Source organism: Vidua macroura, chromosome 21, assembly GCF_024509145.1.
Source record: "Vidua macroura isolate BioBank_ID:100142 chromosome 21, ASM2450914v1, whole genome shotgun sequence".
Lineage (NCBI taxonomy): Eukaryota > Metazoa > Chordata > Aves > Passeriformes > Viduidae > Vidua > Vidua macroura.
In genome coordinates this window covers 1984420-2010374 of record NC_071591.1, presented here as the reverse complement: position 1 = coordinate 2010374, position 25955 = coordinate 1984420, and the positions used below count along the sequence as shown (strand labels likewise).

The following is a 25955-nucleotide window of genomic DNA, read 5'->3' as shown; positions in this document are numbered from 1 at the left end:
CCACTGGGCCTGACTGGGACCTTGCTGGTGGCACTGGAGATTCTCTGTGTTGTGCTGGGGCTGTGGCACTGAGAGGTGACAGCCTCTGCCCTGCTGCCGTGGGAGGGTCTCACACTCCATTTCTCAGAAAGAGCAGGATGCAAATTGAGCTGCTGCCATGGATTTACAGCAAAGACAATAAAAACAAGAATTAGACTGATAAAATGATTAAAAGGCTTTACAAAAGCCTCTAAGCACTTTGTCATATCCTGCAAGGTGATTGCCCAGGACACCTGCAGCACAAGCCAGCCCTTTCCAGCATGCCCCCTCGGCCAGGACATCAATAAAAATGAGGATTTATGAGCTCTGTCATGGGCAGCAAGCAAAGCATCGCGCAACAAATTAATCGCTGATTGCAGAGCAGTGCTGACTGGGAGCTTTCTGCTCTCTCTTGGCATCACTGCAAGGTTGTTCGTTAAAAAATTAGTTTGATAAAGAGACCCTTGACTCCCAGTGTGTTCCTCTGTTACCTGCTCACCAGGCACAAGGCACTGTGAGCCCAAAAGGTGCTTTTCACTGTTCAAGTGTTCCAGCTTTTAGTCATCAGAATGTGACAGCACTCACAGGTCTATGTGCTTGTCTGTTTCTTCCTCTCCAGTAATTTTGGGATTGCAGAATTCCAGTTTGGGCTGGGAGGAGCTGCGTGCTGCTGGAAGCACTTGGGTGCCAGGGCTGTGTGTCCCTGCTGAGCTGCTTCCCTTTCCTACCACAGAGGTTCTGCTCATTGTTCTCTAATTTCAGCAGGCAGGAAAAAGCCCACTTTTGAGTTCTGTTGCCTGCCCTGTCCCCACAGCTGGTGCCACCATTGTCCCAGGGTTCCTACCCGGACCAACTTCCTTTGTTCTCTGCCGGGCAGCTCCGCGAGGTGATTGTTTCCACAGTAATTTTATTTCTCCCTGCCTGAGACCAGACCATCATTTCCCTGTGACTCATGTCACCTGTTGATGGCCTTTTCCTGTCCCTCACACAGAGGCAGTGCAGGGTGGGATGGAGCTGGTGCTCCTCAAGTCAGGGAAAGCTCCCACCTTCCAGCAGCCCAGGAGAGCTGTTGGGGACAGCCACATGCTCCTCAGGCAGTGAGGGACACACGCCAGGGGCTGGGGGGAGGGAGCTCTGTGGGGATGGTGTCGTGTTGGGGATGTTGTGCCCCTGTTGTGCCAGACCTGTAGCAGCTGATCCCATCCAGCCTGATTTGCCCACGGCTGGTTTAGCCCGGGAGCCTCAGGCTGCTGGGAGCAGATGCTGAGCAGACCCGTCACATTTCAAGGCATTGCCTCGGACGAGCTCCACAGGACGAGCTGCCAGCAGCTCTGGTTGAGCTGCAGGCTCAGTTTGGTTCATCAGTCTTGGCTCTTACTTTTTTCTTCCCTTTCTCTTTCCTTTTTTGAGCGTGCTCTTACATCAGAGCCAGGCTCTGTTGCCCATCTTCGGTGCTGGAGGGTGCCATCTCCTCTGCTCCCGCTCGTGCTAACGGCAGTTGTCAGGCTCTGGACAGGGAACAGGGCATTCTCCAGCTCAGATGGAGAAATTTCATCACCTAGGTTTCAAGAAAAATAAACCGTGGCTGGACTTAAAACCTTGCGGTGAGGACTAATGGAGAGAGGCTTTTATGAGCATTGAGAATATTTGTAGCTAAGCAACCAACATCAGCAAGAAGAATAAATCCAAAGTTTCAGGGCTCTGCCTGCCTGCCTTCAAGGATCAGGAACTGTATTCTCCCTCTGTTAGCAAGATTGCCTTCCTGCTGGAGGCAGGACCCCGTGTTAGATGGATTTTGTTCTGGGATACTGAGCTGGGAACAGGAGTGAAAGGACAGAGAAGAATCTTGCCAAAGGCCACAAAACCAGCCAGGCCTCCCAGCAGCTTACAGGAAAAGGCTCTTGGAACAGTAACATCTACCACATAGAGATAATATTTTATAATTTCTTGTATAAGTCCTCCTAGCATCAAAGAGTGACTCGTTATCAGGAAGTGTAGTCACAGGTTAAGGAGTAATTGGCTCAAAGTGAAAGCAGAAACACAGCAGAACTTTCTCCCTGTGAGGGTGGGCAGCCCCTGGCACAGGGTGCCCAGAGCAGCTGGGGCTGCCCCTGGATCCCTGGAAGTGCCCAAGGCCAGGTTGGAGCACCCTGGGACAGTGGAAGGTGTCCCTGCCATGGCAGGGGGTGGAATGGCTTGAGCTTTAATGGCCCTTCCAAGCCAGACCACTCTGGATTGTCTGATTCTAGGCTCTCTAGCAGGCAGCAGCTCCAGACCGTATTCCATAGATGCAGAGCTGAGTGACTGGATTACTGCAGCAGTTTTTTGTTTGAAACAGTGAATCTCTGTGGCTTTGTTCACTTTCTATATTTGCACAGTTCCTGTTGCTCAGGGCGCCCATCCTGTTGCTACAATTGCAGCACAGATCCAAGGCCTATTAGATAATTGAGCTTTATTTTCTACAAAGATATTATGCAGTGTTCTTCGCTGGGTTGCAGCAGAAAACCTAGAAGCAAGACATTTTACTTTAAAATATATTTTATTTATAAAAAGAAAATTTCCCAGAAATGCCAATGGGAATGGCAACACATCAAATCCCAGGAATAACTTCTCAATGGAACTTTTTTTTAAAAAAAATGCCATCTTATAACCTCAGGGTTATATCTCTGCTTCTTCCTCCTGCTTTGTCAGGAGCTGGTTGGAAAAGATGCTCCAGTCCCTACCCTGTCCCAGCAGCCTCATAGATCACCAGGAGCCCTGTGAGTGCCCTCTGTGCCATGGCAAGTTCCCCTAAAAGTGCTTTGGAACCAAATCTTGGATCCCTGAGCCCCCTCTGCACAGCTACACAACGCCATCAATCCAGGCCTTAAGTAGAATTATTCCCCGATCCAGGACCCCAGAGACCTCTTTGCTCACATAGACACTAAAGTTGGTGTTAATTACAAACCTGGGTATTAAGGCCAGATCTCCCAGTATTTCTATGGAACTGTACTCCTAAAGCAGCTGTATTGTTTTGATGAGAGGGGTGAGGTGTAACACAGGATAACTCCTGTGGTGCTGGATTCCAAGCCCCGGCCCAGTAGCACTCACAGGCCGTGCTGGAATGCTCTCCTCGGCAGGACTGTCCACACAGTTTACCACTTCATGTGGCATCTCCTCCACTTTTCTGCCTAGAAATCTTCCTGCAGCATCGAGCATTCCAGTGGAGTTTAAAAAATGGGTATTAATTTGTCTGTGTTGGCAGTTGATCTCTGCTCAGGGCATCCTGTTACCAGCCATGACGGGCACGAGACTTTTCGGAGGTGCGCGGCGTTTTCCGTTCTCCCTCCCGACGCAGCTGCGGCCTGGCTGCTGGCTGAGTTACTCAGCTGTGAAAAGCACTCAGGGATCTGAAAGCAGGGGCTGTTTCTGTCCATTAGCACCAGTGCCCGCAGCAGCCCAGCTGGGTGGGGAGTCCCTGTGGTGCCAGTCCCACAGCTGGGCTCCGAGAGCGCCGCAAGCCGGCAGGCACACAGTGAATGCTCTTGGGGACTTTGGGGATAGCAGGAGGCCAGCACGACCCTAAAGGGTTATTCATGATAGCATTCAGTCAGGAAGGGCTTTATTTTTCATATTAGGGAAACTATCACTTTTGGAAGTGTTGCAGACACATTTTGGAAGCAGCACCAACTGTTTCAAAAGTTAAAAAACGCATTGGCAGGTGTGAGGGAGATGTTCTGGAAACAGAAGATACAGCCTGGCTTAAGAGAAACCCGATGTATTCAGAGAGATCCAAGCTTTTCCGTTTGATCATTTTTCTCTTCCCACCCACCTTGGATCAGCTCCCACCCCTCCACATGCAGGATCTGAACCATTCCAGCCAGTTCTGCGCCGTTCCCAGCTCCCAGTCCATGTGGACCAAGGCACAGCTCCCCGAGGCACTGATGGAGATTGTGAAATGCTTCACAAATAGGGATAAGGAGAAGCTGCTGGAAAACAAACGCTCTGCAGGGGCTGCAGTGAGGGTGCAGGAGGGCAGCCCCAGCAGTGGTGGGGGAGCAGGGACACCCGTGTGCTGGCAAGGCCAGCTCCTGCCTCCCCTCCCTGCTGCCTCTGGATTGCCCTCTGGGCAAGGGAATGCACCCAGAGGATGGGGAAACAGATTGAGGGCACTGACCACAACTTAAAATGCATCTTTGGAGTAATTGTTTCAACTTTCTCTACTCCATTTCTCCAGCTTCCCCCCCTTGTCTGGTTGTATTTTATTCAGTTGGCTTCTCTCAGTTTGTTGTCTTGGCGGGTTCCAGGTAGGTTTCGCTCTCTGAACATGAGAATTTGTTCTTCAGTGGTTCTTTTAGGGTGTTTATCTCCTTTTAGATCCTGTAAGTGCCTCTCTTTCCCAGTTACTTTCCCCCCCCCACAAATCACAGCCTCTTGTCTTCAGTTTAATTTTTACATTTAATGAAATAGCCCTGAAATTAAATGATCTTTAACAAATGCCTGATCAGGGTATCTCACAAAAGGTACTTGGATTTTATTATTACTGTTATTACTAATGCAAAGTAATGATATGCTTGAATCCTTATCAAGTGTAATTCAGGGGGATTAATCATTTCAGTTAAAAGGAAAAGTTTGCTCCATCATTTACTGAACTCATCTGCTCAGTGTCCTGCTCCTGTTTATTTAGATTTATTATTATTTACTGCATTTTTAGGTCTTGAGATCAAATTGTTGATCACAGTGCTCTGAGGTTTGGGTTTCTGCTTCACTGCGCAAACAGCAATCAGCTAAATACAGGAAAACAAGCTAAATATAGAGAAACCTGAATGAGAATATCACATTTTTGATGTCTGTGATGTCAAGCTTGACAGACCCACTAAGCACCTCGCTAAGAAAAGCAAAGCAAGCCTCAAAAACCTCAGAACTTGCCGAGATTTTCTCATTGAGAAAAATTTTTGCGTCTTCAACATGAACTACAAAAAAGAGCAACTGTGAATCAGCCAGACATCCCACATTTCTGGCTGGATTGAACTCACAAGCAGTTCCTGCAGTGCCCTTCCCCAGCTCCTCGGAGCTGTTGGTGTTAATGAGCCCCAGGCCCTGGCTGGAGGCTGAGGAAGCAGCTGGGGCAGATGTTGGCCACCTGGGCTCCAGGAACGAGGCTTCCCAAAGCTGGGACACGTTCAGCTCCCAGGGCAGTGCTTTAGACATAGGAGCACTGTCAAAACCAGGTCAGCTGCATATCAGAAATCTGTGTTTGCTGATCTCCAGCTCCAGGGCAGTTGTGCCTGGGCAGGCAGCTGCAGCAGCACCACGGAAGGATGGGGCTCCCCTGTTGCTGTCAGTGCTGAGCTGATGGAGATGGAGAGAGTCCTTCTGGAAACCAGAAACCAGTGTAGAGGTTAAAAGCAGCCATTGTTTGGTATGTAGGGGCTTTGCAGACAAAATTGCACATCTCTGGCAAAGGACATCTCCAGCAGATGCAGGGAGCCGGGGCGTGTGTTTAATGCTCACTTGGCAGCAGGGCTGGGAGCAGGGCTGACAGAGCTGACCAGCCACAAATCTGCCTGTGAGGAGCACTGGGAAAGGGCAGTGAGACAGAAATGCTGAAACAAGGCACAGGAAAAGGTAAAGCATTCCTGGGCCCTGGCTCTTGGCTCTCTCCACACTGGACGTGAAGCAGCAGCAGAGAGTGCAAGTCCCAGCACCTCGGGCACCCCCCTGTCCTGCCTGTGTCCTGCTCCCTCAGCCCTGCCTGAGCAGTGATCCCTCCTGGCAGCAGCTCTTCCCCAGGAAAGCCCTGTCCTGCCCATGCTGGGTTCAGCAGCCAAGGGACAGGAATGTCCCGTGTCCCTGCTGTGGTGGATCCAGCGCCACAAACGGGGCTCTGGGCTCTGAGCCTGGTGTCCAGGGGTGCTGCCACGGAGGGACACAGCCTCCCTCGGGGACAGGAGCAGGGCAGGTGTGTCTGGGGAGGTTCTGAGGCAGCAGAGGAGTCACTTCAGCTGGAAGGAGGAGGATGGAGAGCTTGGGCTTGTTCGTTTGCATGTGGCCAGCCAAACGTGGCCAGCCAAGCGTTCCTTTCTTCTCACCAAACGTTCCTTTCTTCTCACCATCCTTCAGCTCCTCTTTGATCTGAACTGCACTTTTTCCTGGAAGACTTCCAGCATTCTCAGTGCAGCTATGCAGTTCCCTTTTTTCCTCCCTATTCAGGCCACATCCCTCAAATTTAAGAAAGACGTGCAATGGTGACGCGGGACTGTGGTGTGTAAAGTCATTTCTGGAGAAACATGTTTGACTTCTTCAGCTGTTCCTGATCTCTCCTCCCAGAACAAACACAGAACAGGCAACAGCAGCACAGGCTCCCACAGTCACCTCAGAGTTTGACTTAATGCAATGTGCAAAATCAGCCCCGTAAAAGGTTCAAGCTGTGCTTTGGTACTGATGTCCAATAAATTGGGAACTTTTGGCGACCCTCATTTCTAGACTGACGTGTCAGACAGATGCACATGCCAGAAGCACACTGGAAAGCAAAGACTGTGTTGGGAAGGATGCCAGGAGCCAAGATGCATTTGCAGAACTTTGGAGCAGCAGCTTGGACGTCTCTGGCCCAGGCAGCAGGATGATGGAGAGAACCCCCGGGTAGCTGGCTGGGTAATGATGTTGCTTTTTACAAAGACAACAAAAAAGGCGTTGCACCCTTCTCCTGCTAAGGAGGCTTGGAGACAGGAGAGAAAAGTCATCTTTCTCTAGAGGTGAACAGTCACTTCTTCCTGCAGTAGAAGAAGCCTGACACTAGATAAGTAGCTGTGAGAAGATTCATAAAAAAACTAATTTATAATTTGCCAGAATATAATCCTATTTGATCAGTGTTATTCAGTTCCTCTTTCTTTTAAAATTCAGTGCACTTAACTGTTCTACGAGGGTTTATGAATGTTTAAAAATTGCTTTGTGGTCCCTAAAGTAATTTGACAAGTCTGACAGCTATTGATTAAAAACCTGAAATTATTCAGACTGTAGGATGACTTGAGGGATTAGATAGAAAGTTTTTTTCAAATGTGAAAGGAAATAAGATGTTGGAAAGTAAATATGTTCTTGAATATTTTTGAAAAATCCATTACAACTGTGAAATTAAATTGAAATGAGATACTTCGTGTGGAGATGAAGGAACTAAATGCTGGCTTTACTATTTAGGCATGGGGTGGAACTCCCCATCCCAGGCTCAACAAATGCTTCCCTGGCAGTTGCTGGTCTCTGGCACAGATCCCACCTCAGGGCACTGAGGGAGCCTTGGGAGCTCCTGCACCTGCCCAGGCCTGGCCAGGGCCCAGCCAGCTCCTTCCATCCCTGTGCTCCTGGTGGGGCTGATGGAACAGTTGGCTCTCTGTCCAGATGTGCTGATGGCTCTCTGTCCAGATGTGCTGATGGCTCTCTGTCCAGTGTGAACCAAACATATCCAGGTCTGCTGCCAACTGGTTGGGAATAAGGAAAGAACCAGTTCTGAGTGTGTTGTGGGAGAATCCTCCTTCCCTGATGGGGGAATGGGCTTTGGGCACAGAACCCCTGTGCCCCTGCTCCACCCACAGCAACTGGGGCTGTTCCATACTGAGGGAATGTCTGGCTGCTCTCTCCCAGCACTGGGGGCAGGGAACACCCAGCTCAGGGCAGCTCAGTGGAAGGGATCAGATCAGAGGCTGGTGCAGTGTGTGGGCAGCTCTGCAGACTGGTTCTGCCAAGGGGGTGCTCCACAAACACCTGATTCTGCTTTTGATGGTGTTATCACTGCTGGTGTTTAATCAGGCAATGGGTGGCTGTTGGTATTGGTTAAATTCTGGAGTGATTCCATGCATGGAGAAAATCAAGTGTTCGTTATGGAGATAATCAAGTGGTTTTTCTGATGACACACTTCCCTGGACTGAGCAGCAGAGTTATGGATGTGGAGGCACTCAGCAAGCAGATAACAGAGGGCTTGCTTGGCCTGTTACCTCAGGGCACCACGCAGCCCTTTTTCATCTCCAGTAATTCCCAGTTTCACTGGGATCAGAAGCCTTGGTGAGGGGAGTCTGCAAGGTACGGGTGGAGCTGGAACCAGGTGTCACCAGGCTGGGCACAACATTTTAAACCCTTGTGCTATGTATGGCCCTCAGTTATATTGCAGTGACAATATTAAACTTTAAAAAGATGAGTGGAAGGAAAGGAGACCTTCAAATTTAGTTACTGCCAGGAAATAATACTCAGCACCACATAGCTGTCATCCTGCAGCAGACAGGGATTATCCATAAACCCTGTACCTCCAAAGTGAAGGAGAGTAATAAAGCTGACCCCAGGCGCACTTTGAACTTGGCTACCTCTGATTAATTAAGTTTTTCCTTCCTTGAGCCTGATTTAGTACTTATGCTCAGAATGAAGGATTTAAGTTAAGAAACTGTTGAGAAATTGAAGGACAGCTCTCATCCCCTCTTTCCCATCTCATCCCCTTCCCTATCACATGCACACACATGTGGGTAGCAAAGGGCTTGATGTGGCTGCTGAAAATCAGGCTCTGAGGGCATTCCTGTCCCAGAATTCTTGTCATTCCTCCTGCAGTTTGCACCACTGTGCATTTTTATTCCTGCCAAGCTTGAAATGTCAGCGGGGCATGGCAAACATCAGCTAATTCTGGCTGCTGCAGGTCTCAGGGCAGTGGAAGGTGTAACAGTGATCCTGCATTTATATGGAAAGTAGGAAGGTGTCTGTGCAACTCTGGAGTATCCTCCTTTCATTCATTTAATGACAGAGCTTCCTGGGACTTAAAAGCCATCTGTGGCAGGGCTGAGGCTCAGCACAGCCACACACTCCACGTTCAGAGAGCTCCTCTGCTTCCCACAGAAGCCTGTCACAGTATGGTTCACGATGAGAAGTGCAAAGATGAGGCAGAAAGGCCCAATTTTGTGTTTGCTGCTTTGGTACTTGGTGACCACATCAAATTCTTTATGTTTAGAAGGAGTTTGTAGAACACAGCTGGGAATATGTTTGGTCCTACCAACTAAATGGATCTTCCCATGTCCTGGGAAGTCTGTCAGCCCCTGCCTTCCTATGGAATTGCTGTGGCTGGTGCTGTATCCCAATTTACACACGGGGACTGAGAGGGGTGATGGTTGTACCTGGGTAGTCAGATCTAAAAAACTTACCCAAAATTATTCCGCTTATCCCTTAATTGGACTTCCTTAACTCACTTTTTTTGGAGGAGAAACAACTGTTTAGAGTAATGAGTAATGTTTTGATTGAAGGATGTACAATAATCTGCCCTGAATCTGCTCTGCTGCATTGTACCAAACTCACTTATTTTCTCTATATTTGTTCATAGTCAAAGCATAAATAATTCAGCATTTTGTCTCTCCCTGTGAATGTGAGAAGCATGCTTGCTGATTCCAGATCAGATGGAGCAGTGATGTTTATTACTCTGATGTTGGGGAATGATTGTTGCATATTTAATATCACCATAAATAAAGCTCCTGTAGCTGTGTTCCCCTCACGGGATCGGCGTGAGGCTCTCTCCCAGCCCTCTGATCTGCAGCCCTCAGAGCTGTGCTGGGATGGAAGCAGAGGCTTTGCCTGCCCACTGTGACACAGGGCATGAGTGACAACTGCATTTCCGGCATGCCCAGCCTGGCTGGCATCCACCAGCCCACAGCTCTGCCAGCCCCACCTGCTCCAAAGTCATTTATCTCACCCAGAAATACTCAGAGACTTGCACTGTGTGACAAAGCAAATAGCAGAAGTAAAACAAACCTCATTAAAATAAAGTGGCTGGATGATAAGGGGAATGGTTAACATACCTTTAACAGCAGTATTTCTTTTCTTCATTTTATCTCACTAATGCCTTTAAAAACTGCCTGAAAGTATTTTATAGTAATTACTAAAGGAGCTGGAGTTTTTAGCAGTCCTGTAATGGGGCATTTTAGTAGCTTTTTTTCAAAATGTGGGGAAGACACCAGGCAGTGAGTGAGGATCTGGGCCATGTCTATTGTTCCTATTTATAATTAAAATTCCATTTGAAGTGTGGCACAGGTATTGCAGCATCCTGCAGTCCTGGGCTGGGTGTTCTGCCAGCCATAACAGCCTTGCAGGACTTTGTTCCAGCACCTTGCTGAACTCCAGCTGGTCACCCAGCACCGTTTTCCATTTTCTCCTCTGAAATTCCCTCCGTGGAGAGAAATTCTTGTACATTTTACTGAAGACACTTGCCAGAACAAAGGGAGTGAGGCACTGCTTGGCAATGGTGAAAAGCAAGGGAGAGAGCGAGCTTTGTCCACGAGCCATTTGCAAGCCAAGGCTGTCCTGCTGGGTCACATTCCTGTTCTCTCAGCCTTGGCATGGATCACTTCTTTTTAATGGAGTCCAGTGTTCCCAGTGTTTCCAAACTTGTTTTAGAGTTTGCAGCAAGCTGGGATCATCTCTGAGAAGCAGTTTGTGTGGATGTGACTGAGGGGAGGAACGTCACTGTGCTGGAAGCAGGGACCCTGCAGGGCACTCCAGCCCTCTGAGAGCCAAGGGATGGGCTTGGCTCTTCCTTGGAATGCTGAGGGCTCCGAGTGGACCCCTGCCAGTGTCACAAGGTGGATTGGGAGGTGACTCTCCCCACTGTTCCCATGTACCGTGCTTGCATCTGCACCACGGAGCCATCCCAGCGCCTGGAGCGCTCCTGGCAGGAGCTGGACCCACTGCTGTGCTCCAGGAGCAGCCTCCTCTCTTCTCAGGGTGCACACAGTGCAGCAGCACCAAGTGCTCAGTGTGACACTTGTCCCTTGCCACCTGCTGGTGTGGTCACTGCCCCAGCACGGCATCCTCAGGGCGGCAGAACCGTGAGAGGGGGAAACTCTCCCACCCAGCCCCAGGAGTGGCTCTGCTGGCCACTGTCAAACAGATGTGCATCAGAACTGCTCCGAAGCCTGCCTTTACTGGCACACAGCCATTTTGCTTGTTCAGTATTCTAAAAGCAGAGTTAATAACTATTTTCGTCTCTATTCTCATTTCTCACGTACATATAAAGGCTCAGTTGATGTTTAGCTTGACAAGCCAGGCTGCAGTTCGGATGCCAAAAATCTCCAAACTGTCATGGAGGGAGACAAGGATAAAGGAAAAAAAACAACTTAGATAAAAGGGCTGTGGACTCAGAAATGCTGCATGTGGCACACTTCTCAACCCTCAGAGAGACTTATTAATTCACATTGTGGAAGTGTTTATGGTGCACAACTGAAGTGGCTTCCTGGCTCCACTTGGGATCTCACTGCATTTAGGAAAAGTTGCTTTCGCACTTCTATAGGCAAAGAAGTTTAAAAGTTGTTTTGTTTCTTAAAGTGTATAAAGTAGTAAAGTGTTTAAGGGATGGAATAAGGGAAGCCACGTGTCAAAGGCAGGCCAAGACTGTACTCAGGAATTGCACATCAACCTAATGCAGGGAGGTTTTTATTGCCTTCTCCCAAACCACAATGTTCAGACTTGGATATAACATTCAGTCCTTTGCTGCATCCTTGCAGCTCCCAGAACTGAAACTGATTTTTGCAGAGGGACTGGGCTAACACATTCCTTGCTTTAAAAAAAACAAAGCTAAGAAAAAAAAAATCCATAAGCAAAAAGTCTCAAGTTATTATCCCATCATTTGTAACATGGATGTGAGTGTTGTAGGCACTTAACAGACAAGGCACTTGGCAGCTTTTCCCAAATTCTCTGTATTCTGTGTGGCAGCTGCTGGTGCATCTGGATTTTGCAAGAGCTGTAGGTTGGAGAGCACTGAGCATTTAACCCATCCCTCATCCCAGGGAAGATTCCTGCTTTATCCTCACATCAGCCAGCCAGATCCTCATCACTTGTGCTTTTCTCAAGTGTCCAAAGAAGTGAAGAAATCAAGGAACATTTTTCTCACTTGGCAATCGTTTTAATCTCTCAGCAGTGTGCCCTGTGCCAGGCCTGTCCCTGTCCCTGTGCCACCCCTGAGCCCGGCAGTCTGGAGTGTCCTCGTGCCCTGTAAGGGAGACAGGACTGGAGGTGACTCAGTCCCAGCCCGGGCTCGGTCACTCCCCAGGAGCTGCCTCTGTCCCTGTCATTGCTGTTGACAGGCTGGTGCCTCCCTGGGGACAGCCAGGCCTGGCAGGGCTGGCAGCTCCGGGGTCAGTCACACGCCACGTGCTGGGCTCCAGGAGCCCGTTCCCATTCCCCTCTGTGGCTCTGGCTCTCTGTGTCTGGGCTGTGGAGCTGGCAGCCCTGGCCTGGGCTGGGGGAGTGAAGCCAGGGAGCTGCAAACACAGCGGGGCAGAGCAGGGACACCGGGGCTGGTGACAGGAAATGTGTTGTAGATGTCGGCGAACCCAATGGGAAGAATGATGATGTCTAACTCCATTTCAGAAGGCTGAATGATTGCTTTATTATAATTATGTTATAATACATTAATATGCTATATAAAAGAGGATACTAAATACTACATGCTACTTTCTCTAACTATCATATCTAACTAACTCACAACTCGTGACCCTGTTCTCCAGAGCCCAGACACAGGTGGATCCGACTGGCTGTCAGGACCAAACAATCCACCATGATCCAACCAAGCACTCACTCTGGGTAAACAATTCTCCAAACACATTCCACAAGAGAAAAACAAGGAGCAGAAATAGAAATTGTTTTCTCTTTCATTTCTCTCTGTGCACCTCAATAAAAAATCCTGAGAGAGAGAGAAATGTGCTTGCCACAGAAATGCAGCTTTGTGCCACTTTGTACCAAGTGGGCAGGGAAGGTCAGACCTGCTGCTCCTGGGGAGCACAGGAGGAGTGGCACTGGGTGAGGTCCCCAGGACCATTCCCCCTGGCAGCCCCACGTGGCCTCTGGCTGGGGCACAGTGTGGGTACCCCACACTTCTGCATGGGGTACGGCCCCACGTACCCCTGGGCAGGGGATGCCTGTCTGCAGGGCTCCTGGCTGGGGAGGTGGCACAGCTCTTGCTGAAATGAACTCTCCTTTCACCTAAATGGTTTCAGAGCTTCAGCTGAATCCCTGGTGTTCAGCTGTGCCTGTGTCCTCCCAGGTGAATCCTGCTCTGCCTCCCACCCTGTGACATCAGGAGATGGCCGGGGGTCCTGTCCTGGAGAGGACAGTACAGTCCAGGGCCACACAGAATGTGCTTTTCAAACAGCTCCAGTTGATTTATGGAGCCATTTTAGGCTTTAATGCTGCTGGTGCAGGATGGTGACATCAGAGGCTCAGGGCTGCTGTTGGTGATGGAGCAGGAAGCAGCTGGGGCTGCTCAGACCAGGATGGACTTTGCTTTTTCGCTGTGTTTAGAGCACAGTTGCTCGTTTGGAAACTCACCCGGTGCTTTCAGTTTTGGTGCACTGGAATGGAAGATAAAGGCAGCCTGGCCCTCTCCTGCAGCCAGGCAGGGACAGGAGGAGCAGGCCCTGTCACTGGAGGGAGCTGAGCCACGCTCATCCCTGCTCTGGGATGGGGCATTCCTGGGCTGTGCCCACCCAGGCCAGCACCCCCTACTCCCCTCTCTGGCTTCCTCGCTGGCCACAGCCCCTGGAAGTTCTGTGCAGGCTCCACCATGGAGCTGTACGTGGGTTCCAGCCACAGTGTAAATCCAGGGCAGGCTCATCAGCTCAGGAGCAGATTGCAGTTTTGTTTACGAGAACATACGCTGGCCCCGCGTATTCCCAGGGATTTGACCTAAGCTTAGCAGCTGTCAGGATAAGAAAAAGTGGCTTAGTGCAGTGGCATGGCAGCGGTTCAGCGGATGGGCAGCAGGGCAGAGGGGATTGTTGGCTCTTCCCACTTGGATGGTAGTTTTATATTCCATCAGAGGAAGAGGAAAAAATTCATGGAAATTGGTGTTTTGAGAAATTAAATACAAGAACAAAATCTAAACCAGATCCAAACATTTTGCATTTTCTCAGATGAAAGTAAAATAAGAATTTTTGGGCTCTGCCCTGCAGATTTAACCCTGCAGAGTTGGGAACTGCAAAGCAATGCCAGTGGTGGTGAGTGGAAAAGGCAGAGCCAGGACTGGGAGTAAGGAGTGAACCCCAGCAGAAAGGAAAGTGTCTGTGCAACTCTGTTTATTTTAACTCAATCTACTTTACATCAACTCAGGCTCTTAGTGTGTCTGAGTAGCTTTAACTCTTCCTGTGATCAGTACAGGCTAATGGCCTAAAATGTAGGTTTAGACATTAAGAATGGAGAAAAATTGCAGGTGAAGCAAGCACAGGTTACCTCAGGGAGTTAACTGAGCCCGGGCTGGGTTGTGGGGAGCTCTGTGGTGACCCTGAACACCCATCACAAAAGAAAATCCTTCCAGGTTCTCTCTACAAAAATTTTGCACAACTGTGAGTGTAAAATAAAGTCATTTTTGCAATGATGATGAGTTGGGTTTAATTTGGTTAATAACTGAGGCAAGTTAATCCTGTTCAGACAAGGATCAAACCAGTTTCAGTGCATCTGTGTCAGTGCTTTGCATCTGTCTAACTAGATTGATTTAAAATAGCTTGCCTAGAAAAGAAAGTTGTTTCCACTGTACAGCTCCTGAATTGGGGCTCACACCTGCCCCTGCTCCTGCCTCCATTCCCTTCCACAGGGTGAAGCTTTAGGTCAAGCTCCCCTCTGGCTCCCTTGTTTAGAAGATGAGGGTGGAGATATTCATGGGGAGAACTCATTCAGGAATCTCCAGGTCCCCTCCAGAAGATGTGAAAAATGGAAAAAGTGTTTCTGGTCAGGATGATTTACTGGGTGTGACTGCCTGGCATTTACAGGAATGGCTCTGCAGCTCCTTCTCCTTTTGCTGGCAGCCAGGCTCTGGGTCCCTTTTCCCAGGATTTGTGCGAGCTGTGGGCTGGGTGCTCGGGGCAGGAGCAACAGGAGCCCCTGGAAGCTCAGCAGGAGCCAAGGGGGGGCTGCAGCTCCCCGGGTGAATTGTGACACACTGCTCATTGTCTTCTTTTAATTAATGCATTATTCAGCCAGGCTGAGAGACTCTGCTCTTCTGAGGGCTGATTTAGATCTGCAAAGCTTGTTGCCACCGTGGCTGGCTTGGTCCTGCAGGTAGCAGAGTGCACAGAGAGCAGTCCTGGCTGTGTGCTGAAAGCCAAGCCACGACTCCCATCTCCAGTGGAACGGGCAGTGTTTCCATCTTGGGGAAGCCACCTCCACCCTGGGTAACCCCAGCTGGCTCTTACAGACCCTGGCACCTCTCACACACTCCCTCATACGCCTGCCTGTGTCTGCAGTGGGGAAACTGAGGCACACAAAGGCGGAGCGACCACACCAACCCTGTGTGAGAAAAGACAAAGCCTGGGTTTTTTCAGTCTCTACGTACTCCAGGTATCACTGTGATATTCTGTCAGCTCTTGCTATACAGAGATTTATATGAAATCGTATCTATTCCATTGAAGCAATTTTCAGAGATTAATTTTTGAGGGTATTAGCATTGATTCCTGAGCACACGTGCTTCCTCCTCCTGCCAGTGGTCCATATCCAGGGAAAGCTGCATTGTCTGAGCTGGAGGAAAGCTCACTTGCCCTAATTTATTGAAAAAATTAATTTTACATTTAAAATGGGGTTTTCATTTATGAACCCCGCTCAATCTGTTCTTCACTCCTGAGCTTTCCCCCTGACCTCTCCCTTATCTGAAATCCTCTGGGCTGTACACTGTGTTCATTAGTGAAACTTCCAGGAGGGAGCAGCAGGTGTGGGCTGTGGATAAGGACTGCACGCACTCTTGGCTCTGTGCTTATCCAGGTACCCCTGGCAGCTCCTGGCTGTAATTTAATTTAGGGCAGTGCCAGGATTTGGACTTTTTTAAGAGTTTTTCACAGTTTGTAAGTTTTAATAACAATTTTTACATCAGCTCTGGAAGTAGCAGCCCTTGGCATTGCATGGAGAATGCAGTAATGATACTTGCACTTAAAAAAATGAGCTGGAGAAGTGATGCAGTGCACCCCAGTACTGCCAAGTTTAATCCCTGCTTGTGGAGTCTGGAATGGTGAGAGTCAGGATGGTCCAGCGAGGTCCCTGGGGCTGGCCTGGGTTTGGTGCAGAGCTGTGCCTCACACTGCTCTGGGGGAAATAAAGGGAAATAAAGGGGTCATTCCCAGAAAAGGCCACAGAAAAAGAACCTCTCATCCCATCTGTAAAGAAGGCTCCCATGAGAATGATGTGCTTTATATCCATCCCTAGAAGACACTAAAACCTATCTGGCTAAAAAGCAGATAGCAATTGGAAGAAATTAGCTTTATATCCTGGTGCCAGCTATAGATAAAAAACCACAAACTTAAAAATGCTTTGAGCTTTTCTTTTTTTTTTTTTTTTTTTAAGGGAAGTTCAGCAGCAACAGCAGGATATTTTGATATTTTCCCAACTTTATTCTGATTATAAATTTTGCATTCTTTGGTTATTGCTTTTTAAGAACATCATTTTGTTGAACATCATTCAGCCTCCAAAGTCAGCTCTTCCCTATTAATCTGAAGCCATTATACAGGCCAGTATTGTTAGACAGAGGGACAAATCACAGGAAAATGTAGTTTAGATGCTAAAACATCTATTTGTGTTTGTCAGGCTCAAAGTCATTCGCCACTGGTACCCCTGTGTAGTTTAGATTTGAAATTCAAAACTTGACTCCTGCAAATGCCTTGGCTCAAATTGTGGTTGAATGTTAAGTGGTGTCTCTGAAGCGAGACTAATCGCACAGAATGATATTGGATGTTTGCAGGAATGGGACCTCACAAAAAGGTTTAGAAAAATCTGCTGCTAATAACAATGTTCTGTTTTAAATAAAACCTGCAGAAAAGATGAGTGGCATCTCAGTAAAGACAGGTTTCCTGTGGACTGGGATTACATTCCTAGAGGAAAGTCTAATGCTTATCCAGGAGAGCAGAAAAGTGAAGCTAATTATAAGCAGAAAGAGAAATTGGCCAGTCAGATGCACTGTCTGGGTGCTGTGAAAGGGGGATGGAGACAGAGTGAAATATTCTTTCAATGTAAACACTTTTGAAACAGTGCCCCGTTTTTCAGGGGTGCTTGAGTCAGCTCTGCCCCATCACTGCAGCTCAGCTTTGGGGGTCAGTGCAGCAGGTGGAGAAGCAGCAATCACAAACAGGCAGTCAGCTGTGCAAACCCACGTATCGTAATGTTAATTGTGCTGGAATATGGGATTGTTCAAATTTATAAAACAAGTGCATTTATGACATCAACAGCTATTTGATTTTAACTGTAAATTTGGAGTAGATGTGGATAATCACAATCCCTGACACTGCTAACTCCTTGAGGTTATTAGGAAATTGTTTGTTTCCAGTGATAGGCAGCGTGGTCATAAAGCACAAAGCACTGGCTTCACAGTCAATAAAAAGTGAGAGATATCTGGGTTTAATGGCTCTGAAAAGCAAACATGGCTGGAGTGTGGAAAGGCTGATGCCTGGAGGGCTGGAGACAAAGCTGTGACCATCCTCCTCTGCCCAGCCAAGGAAACAGAGTCAGCCAGGCCTGGCTGGGACCGGAGGAGAAAACATGACCCAAGAAAAGGGGACTATAAATAATACAAATAGTTACTGGGAATGGAAAACTTCCTCTAATAACCCATGGAAAAATATTCTTTACCTGCCCTGACTGGGCACAGTGGCTTTCCTTTCAGAAATGCCATTTGTTGAGCAGTGAGCAGGGTGGGTGGTGCTGGGATCCTGTCGGGAACAGGAGGTGTAAATGTGGAGAAGGGGTGGGGTGGAGGTCACACACAGAGCTTGGGGACAATGCCAGCACTGCAGGGGCAGTCACAGCTCTGGCTGTGCCATGCACCTCTGTATCACCTGCTGCACAGAGGGAACAGCTGTCTGCAGGGAAACAACACCTTGTGCACACAAGGAGTGAGCTGCAAGCTCGCTGGAAGGAAGCTGGATAAACCCTGGCTTGGACAAAATGAGCTGAGACTTCGATGTACAAGTTCTTCTTGGTGGCAGTAAATGCACCCTGCAGCAGTATTTGAACACTGAGTCAGTGGAATGTGGCTCCTTCACTGCCTGGCACTCCCTGGGGACAGAGCAGTCCCCAAGGCCCTGGTCTGCAGTGGTTTAGTTTCTTTCTGTATCTCCTGAGCCACACAGTGTTCAGTCCAGAGACCACAGAGAGGGAGAGGGCAAGGAATGGCCTGTGCATTCTGGATCTGTATCCTAACAAGTTTGTGTGTTTAAGACACCAGCCCAACCCCAGAGTGATCAATGGGACAGGGGCACAGTGACACTCCCCATGTCACTTTGGGAAAACACAGTAGTCATTTGCTGAGGTGAGTGTGGAGAATCAGTGAGCAGCACAACAGCCCCACAGGCTGCAAGGTCAAACGTTACCTCATCCCCTGATGCCTGGCTCACTTCCCAGTGAGCCAACCATCCATCTGGAATTTCAGGTTTGGGACAGGGGGAATTCAACTGGGCAGTTCCCAGCAGACAGAGCTCTTTTCGCTGGATCCTGCTGCTCTTTGCTGTCATGTGGAAGCTGTAGCAGAGCTCTGCAGGGTCCTTATGTCAGCTGGAGCTGCCACACTTCCCAGCAGAGCCAGTGCTGGTGGGTTCAGTACTTCCTTCCAGAGTGTCCCAATAAAGTGTCTGAATGTGCAACAGACACTGCTCCCGTGCTGGGCTGCAGAGAGAACCTGAATTCTCCCTCTCCCACTGCCTTGGGTCTGCTCCACTCTCCACCCACTGCAGGTGCGAAGGCTCGTTCCAAAGTTCAGGTTCTGCGTTTTCGTGCCTTGCCAGGAAGATAAAAGGGTTGGTAAAACTGTAACTTGACCTTAGCATTTCACAGCAGCCACAGAGGTAAGCTGCTGAAGGAAATACAGAGAGCAAAACACGGATGGCTCTGGAGAAGGGGACCCCCCAAGGCAAGAGCTCCGTGTGAGACCCACGAGCGGGACTCGGGCAGCCCTGGCTGGCAGGCGGGAATGGCCCTGGATTGCTGACCAGTATTGCAGGCTGGCGGGCACTGTAGTTCTGCTCTGCCACACACAGGACCCCTGTGCTGCTGCTGCTGCAGCTTTGAGAAGGAGAAGTTTGACTGAAGCTGCCTGTTATTATTTTTGGCTACTCCAGCAATGTATCAAAAACCTGACGCTGGGTTGATGCTGGTGCCCTACTTTATAGAAGCCCTGAAAAGCAGATCAAGGACAGCGAGCTTGTCTCTCTGCATGGCATCTGCCAGCAAAGGGTGAGAAAACTTCAAACTGCTGGTGGGGGGAATGGGGGAGGCAAAAATGAGGCAAAATGTGCTAAATCCAGAGCATTGTTTGCACACTTCAAGGGAAAGGGGGTCTGCATGTCCTCCACTAAGGGAAGGTGGGACAGGCAGAGACTGGGGTGTTCTGCTGCCAGCGTGGCTGGTGAGCTGGTGCCATTGTCCCCGGGGCACGTTGGGAACCAGCTTGCTCTGGAAGGAAGAAAGGGACCCCACCAGCCTTAGGTGACCACGCTCTTTGTTAGTCAAGCCCAGTAATAATGCTGCTTCATGATTTCTGGATCCTTTGGCAGTGAGAGGGTCATGGCCACCTCTCTAGCTGAGGAGGAGAGGGTACATAGGGGAGGCTGTGCAGAGAGTTTGTGTTGGAACTGAGCAGAGAACCTGGGAATTTTGACTTGTTTGTCAGTGCCGAGCACGGTGGCGCTGGCTGGAGGAATGGTCTGTCTGGGAATCCGGCTTGTGTGTCCCTGGAGGAGGCGAGACTTGTGCCTGCTGCCTCAGGCAGGACCTGCTCCGGTGACCTCCTACTCTGAGACCTGCTTCCTTCTCCTGTGCTGTGGGGGAACCCCGAGTATTCCTGCCACCGGGGAATGTTTACTGCTTCTGGCGTGTGCCCCTCCAAAGCTGACCAGCGTTTGCAGCCCAGGTGCCGGCTTTCTCCGCTGATCCGGAGCTGCCCCGCGTGAGCTGCAGGATTTGTGCTTTGCTGCAGACATGGACAGTAGCCTTTGAAAAGTGGAAGAGGAAGCAGCCATCAGTAAGAGGCAGGGGACAGTGCCATGTGGTGGTTTTTCATTTACTAGATAGTCCTACTTTGTTCTTGATGAGTAATGGAGGCATTTGAATACGCCAGGATGACAGCAGCAGTCTGGCTCTGGGAACGTGTCGGCGTGGGCTGGCTGAGGATGGTGGCAGTCGGGACAGTGGGACCATGCCGCGGAGCCTTTCCGTCTCCTCTCCGCTGCCTCACATCTTTGCCGCTCACCTGCTGCCCCGGGCCCCGCGTTCCGTGAGGCCGCCCGGGCCTGAGCCCCGCGCCCCCGGAGCCCGCGGGGGAGCCCGGCCCGGAGCCCCCCGCTGAACTCCGCGCCGATGCGGGCGCGCTCCGTGCGGGGCGCGGACCATGGCTCACGCAGGGGCCGCCGGCTGCTGCTGCAGGCGCTACTCCCTGCTGTGGATCGCGCTGCTGCAAAGGTCAGTGACTCGGCTCTCCGAAACGGGAAAGGAATGCGCTGCGCGGCCGAGGGCAGGGACGGGCGGGCGGGCGGCGCCGTCCCTCCCCTCCCGGTGCCGGGCCGGGGGACGCGGCGGGGCCAGCGGTGCCCGGGGCAGTGCCCGACTCGGGCTCCCGGAGAGCCGCGCCGTACCCCGGTTTATCACGACAGAATGAGGGCGACGGGCGGGAGAGGCGGCAGGAGGCGAGGGGTGAGCGGCTCGGGGACCGCGGGGCGCGGAGCGCTGCCGGGCGGCGGCGGGAGGCGAGGGGGGGTACCCGGGGCCGCGGCGGAGAGCGAAACACACCCGCTGCCCCCCAGCCGAGCCCGCGCTCCGGGGGCGGCGGGCCCGGGGCGCTCTGCCCAGCTACAGCGCAGCCAATGGGCCGCGGCGGGGCGGAGCGGCGGCGGGGCCGGCCCGGGGCGGGGGCCGGGGGCGGCGGGGCCGGGGGGTCCCCGCCCGCGGTGGTGGCGGCGGCGGGAGCGCGGCATGGCCCAGCCCGAGCGGGGCGGCGGCGCGGCGGCGGCGGCGGCGGCGCGGCGGGGGCCGGGCCCGGCGGGTGAGTGCGGGGCTGCGCGGCCGTGCCGCGGGTGCGCGGTCCTGCGAGGGCAGCGCCAACTCCGCGCCCGGCCCCGCGCCCGGATCCCGCACAGCGCCCGGTGCGGAGCGGAGCGGCGGGGCCGGGCGGGCCGGGGGCCGGAGCGGGCCGGGGCCGGGGCGCGGAGGCCGCCGCGCTGGAGGGACCGGCGCTGACAGCCGCTCCCGGCCCGGCGCGGCGATGTGCGGCCGCGCTCCGTCCCTCGTTCCGTGCGTTCGCGGTTTGTTTCCATCCTGGGCGGCGTTTCATCATCCGTGCCCGGGCTCGGCAGCCGCGCTGTGGAGATGGGCCTTGCGGCTCCATTTCCGTGTGGTTGGTCCAGGAGGACGCATCCTGCCTCGCCTTTGCCGCCTCGTCCGGATTCTGCCTCCAGGCTGATGTTACGCAGAATTTAGGTGATAAAAATCCAACCCCTTATCCCCACCCTGCTCCCCCCGTGGAAGGTGGCGGTTCTGGGCTGCAGCTGGAAGCAGCCCGGGAGTTCTGCCCTGAGTGCTGGCAGGGAGCAGGGGGCTCTGGCTCGGTCCCTGCGTCCCGGTTTTGCTTCTGCTGCCATGGACGTGCCCCAGGTGTTTGTTGAGGCCCTACGGTCCCTGCTCGCTCCAGAGGCCGGTGCTGTGGGAATGACTGGTTCCCAGGGCTGTGCTGTGGCTCGGGCTCCAAATTGGAGTGGTGGATCTGTCACTGCTGTTTGCATTGGATGTCCCCAGTTCTGGCACTATTTAGGCTGATGTGATAAAAGGGTTTTTTTTGATGTAAGTGTTTATTTCTGTTAAAAGTGTCATGTTGATGCCATTCTGCTTATGGAAAATAGGCTCCTTGAAAACATTTTTGATGATCGAAATTAATGTCTATTTCTGATCACCTTTGCATCCTGCCCTTTTCCTCCTGATGCCCTCTCCTCTTGCATGTCACAAATGCCATCAGTGTCCTTGCTGGTTGTCCTGTGCTGGGCTTACAGGCTGCCCCTGCCAAACTTTGCAGTGGCACGTTGTTAAACAAATACCCATGCTCAGGTGAATGTCACAGGTTAAAATCATTCTTCAGGTTTGCTCTGGCAAAAACAACGTTTGGCATCTGGTATGAGCTGACAGAGTCCTTTTGAATGTAATTAATCCTGCTGCCAGTTGAAACTGAGAACAGTCTGAAAACAAGGGCAGGCATTAATAAGTTTAATTACATGTCCTTTGTGTTGCTCGGGGAAGGTGTTGCATTAGTGAGGGCAACCTGTAATGCCAGGTTCCCATCCTGAGTATGCTGAGCAGAGTTTCCCAGGCAGAGATCAGCAGCTGGGGTTCAGGGAAAGGCAGGAGAAAGTTCAGGGCAGCAGAACATGGGGAAGGGTGTGCTGCTGCATGCTGAGACTTCATCCCCACGTCCTCTTCTACAGCGAGCAAAACATTCTTCATCTTCTGGAAGCCTGCGAGTTCTCTTGTGTGCTGTTGGTGGTGGTTATTCCCATAACATCGCTTTCATATTTATTTGTTACATTGAAGCAGGATGAGGCACAGGGGAGGAAGGGATGAGAACTCCCAGCAGTGGTGGGAGGTCAGCGGGAAGTCGGCCCCAGCTGGGGGGGTCACACCGGCGCTGCTGAGCCCTGGGGAGAGCTGCTGTGGAGGAGAGTGGGAAGCAGATCGGAGCAGTCTGGGCCGTGCAGAGCGTAGTGAGCAGGGTGAGCCGGCAGCAGTGAGGCTCAGGAGGGGCAGTGGCACCGGGCAGAGCTCCCGGGTGGAGCTGGCAGAGCACGGGGGGTGATTTACTCCCATCTGCGACTGCTAAAATCCTTCTCCCATCTGATGTTGAAAATCAATTTACTGGAGTTGTGCACTTTGTTCTCAGTCATAACAAACCCCTAATCCCCGGGCTGGACACAGATTTAGATTCTGTCTGTGCTGGATCTGCCGGGCTGTTCTGCTGCGCTTGGGCACAGAGGACTCCTGCAGCGGGCGAGTGCAGGGGAGGGGGTCAGGGCTGCCCTAAAGAACCTGCGCCCAGCTGGGCACAGAAAAGAACTGTCAGCCTCAAAAAGCTGCACACAGGGAATCCTTCCTGGCCAGGAGACGTGTCACAGAGTCAAATGTAATTTGGGAGATAAATCCTTTGACACTGGGGAAGCATGCACACTGCCAGCTCTGCAGCTGGTGTCAATGGGGCTTGTTCAGTGTAGGGCCTGGACTTCCTTCAGAATTCCCCAATCTGCTCATGCTCTCAGAGCAGAACAGTAGGAGATTTAAGAAAGGATCTTCATTTCCCCCCTTCGTTGTTTCAGTGTTAAGTTTTGTGTCTGCTCCATCCTGCTGCAGCCACCCACCAGGTTCTCTGTTCATTTCTGTCTCTCAGAAATAATCAGGAACGTTTTCATCATAAAACCATAGGAGCAGCAGCCGTGTGGTTTCAGGCAGGTGAGGTTCTGAAATGAGGACTGACAGAGTTGCCTCTTTGCAGTGCTGTCTGCTGCCTCCGTTGCTCAAAACCCAGCCCTGGAATTGGGTGAGGAGAGGATGGATTTCCTCTCCATGATTGTTTTTGCAAGTCTTCCCTGCAGTCCGCGTGGTCTTGGTTGGATTTGGTGACACTCAGGTGGCTGTGGAGGGCACAGGCAGAGGGGATACATCCCTTCACATGATAATGCTTTATGACTTTTATTATTTAGCACAACAATCCTTTCTGATTGCTCTCGGGCAGCAGAGCTCTTTCTTTAATAACCAGAGACTGGCTGCTGCTCCACAGGACTCGCCAGGTCAGTGCCAGTAGCAGTAATGTTATTTCTCTTTAGAACTAATGTGGTCTTTTATGAGATTTTTTTCCTCCCCCCTTCATTTCAGCTGAACTTTAGGCAAGTAAAAAGGGATTTTAAAAAGGCCCTTGGCAAAAAGAACTGAATGTGCTGTTTGGAAAGAGGGTTCCCGCTGTGAGATGGCTCTGGGCAGCTGGCCGTTCCCAGCGTATTAAAACAAAGGTGTAGGATTGGAATTAGATCAGCTGACATAAACGGGACAGGACCTGGAATACGCATGGAGTTACTGGAGCAAGAGATCGGACAGCCCCACAGGCAGCATCTTCCCAGTGATGGCAGGGGGATGGATGTGAACAAAGTACCTCTGTCATCTTGGAGGTGTGTGTTCACCGTCAGCAAATGGTGTTCCAGGTGCGTTTGCCTGTTGGGGGTGGCTGGTGGCCAGCACAGGTCTGCAGGGACTCGGGTGTCCCTGTCGCTGTGGGTGCTGCTCTCAGGCTCAGGAGAGCAGCTTGTGGCCCTTCTCTTACTGCTGGTACGAGGGGAAGTCTGTGGGAGCAGCGACGGCGACTGGCAAGTGTTTTCCAGTCAATGAGCTCCTGCCACAATGCCGTGTCACCGAGGGACACGAGTGCTGTCTGCCCATGTGCCCTTTGAAGGCAGGGGCGTGGAACAGAGCCCTGGGAGGGAGGCTCTGCTCGCCCTGCCCTGCCAGGGCTGATCTGGCAGAGAGATCCTCATTCCTGCTGCTGAGATTTCCAGCAGCTCTAATTAATGACATCTCCCCACTTAGCCCTGGATGCACAGACAGATGCTGGGTTTTTAGGGCTGGTTTGAGACCTGCAGCGCTCCCCCTGCACGGAGCAGCATCTGGTGAGAAACGTGTCTGCTGCTGACCTGGGCTGGATCCGAGTGGCCACTCGGGAGCGAGAGACATCGTGGGAGCAGGTCCTGCTGAGGCAAGGACCTGACAAATAAACCTCCCTGAAAAAGTCCCGTTCATTTTAGGATTCCCAGAGGCATTCAGCAGAGTGTGGAGGGATATAAACACACATTTGCTGAATCTGATGAGAGCGTAGTATGTCCTGGGAAACTCCTCCTTGGTAATCCTTCAAATAGCACATCTGCACTCCCACCCGGGGCCATCCAGCTGCAGTAGTTTTAAATGAAAAATAGACTTGTTTTGGTTTAATTTTTTACAAAAATTCTTAGGCCAGCATGAGGCAATGCAACTCAGTGATGTACTGAGTTGTGGTTTATTTTATCAGTATTTATATTTGTGTACCCAAGAATGCAAGTCTCAGCTTGGTTATTTACCTTTTCTAATTTCATCTGTAAAATATGGAAATAAGATTTACCAGAAATGCCTTGATTCTGGGCTTATCTGGGCTGGGTGAGAAGTCTGTACTGTCAGTTCCTGAGCTGCTGGATATTAGTTCTGCACTCAGCATCCAGAGGTAACTTCATCTATCTGCCTGTATTAGAGTTAATTTACAGTATCATTCAGAGGAAAAGGATAGGGACCCTTTTCTCTGAAAATAGTGTAAAATTGCCACAAAGTACTGGGAAATGACTGTGCTGGGTTCCTAAAGATCAGTTTACTCGCCACAGAGATGTGGGGTGAGTGGGCAGCTGAGAGAATGGCTAATGGCATGGAGAGCCTTTGCTGGGAGCTCAGGGCTTCTGAGCCAGCACAGGACTGTGCCAACCCCAGCAGGGCTTTCAGCACTGAGGGCTGCAGGTTGTCCCCTCAGAAAGCCTGTGCTGGTGGCTGTTGTGCAGATATTTTACTGGTGTCACCACAGCTGGTCCTGGCTGCTGCCCCGTGGGTGCAGGGAAATGTCCCGGAGCCCTCGGGCAGCGCTCCCCAGGCTGGCTGTCCCTGGGGAGGAGGCAGCCCTGGCACTCAGAGCTGTCCATGGAGCAGCTCAGGCAGGGAACCAGCCACAGGCAGTTCCGTTATCACCTGGGGCTTCATGCATGGCCTGAATCTTAATGGCAAATCTAGAGAAGCACCTGTTTATCTGCTGCTGCCGTTTATCTGAGAATCTCCTTGGGCTGTTTCTGGATCCAGCCTGGTGTGTGATTCACTGGAAGCGATGAATTTTGCATGCACTGTTGACATTTCTCTCTTGTTTTGGTCAGCTTCATTCTGGAGAA

General features: G+C 51.2%; 1 protein-coding gene across 11 annotated transcripts in view; it reads left to right on the top strand.

Moving 5' to 3' along the window:
• The window catches only part of DAB2IP (DAB2 interacting protein), a 184103-nt gene that overhangs the window by 122570 nt on the left and 35578 nt on the right, over positions 1 to 25955 (top strand). The window contains exon 1 of one of the 11 annotated variants that reach the window (XM_053996190.1): positions 20272 to 20436. The exons of 8 other annotated variants lie outside the window; for them this stretch is intronic. In XM_053996190.1, coding sequence (XP_053852165.1) covers positions 20366 to 20436 — 71 coding nt within the window. In that variant the 5' untranslated portion in view covers positions 20272 to 20365. Of the gene's footprint in view, positions 1 to 20271; positions 20437 to 20646; positions 20668 to 20950; positions 21017 to 25955 lie in introns of those variants that run through there. 2 more of the 11 variants (XM_053996193.1, XM_053996192.1) reach the window with 2 other exon arrangements.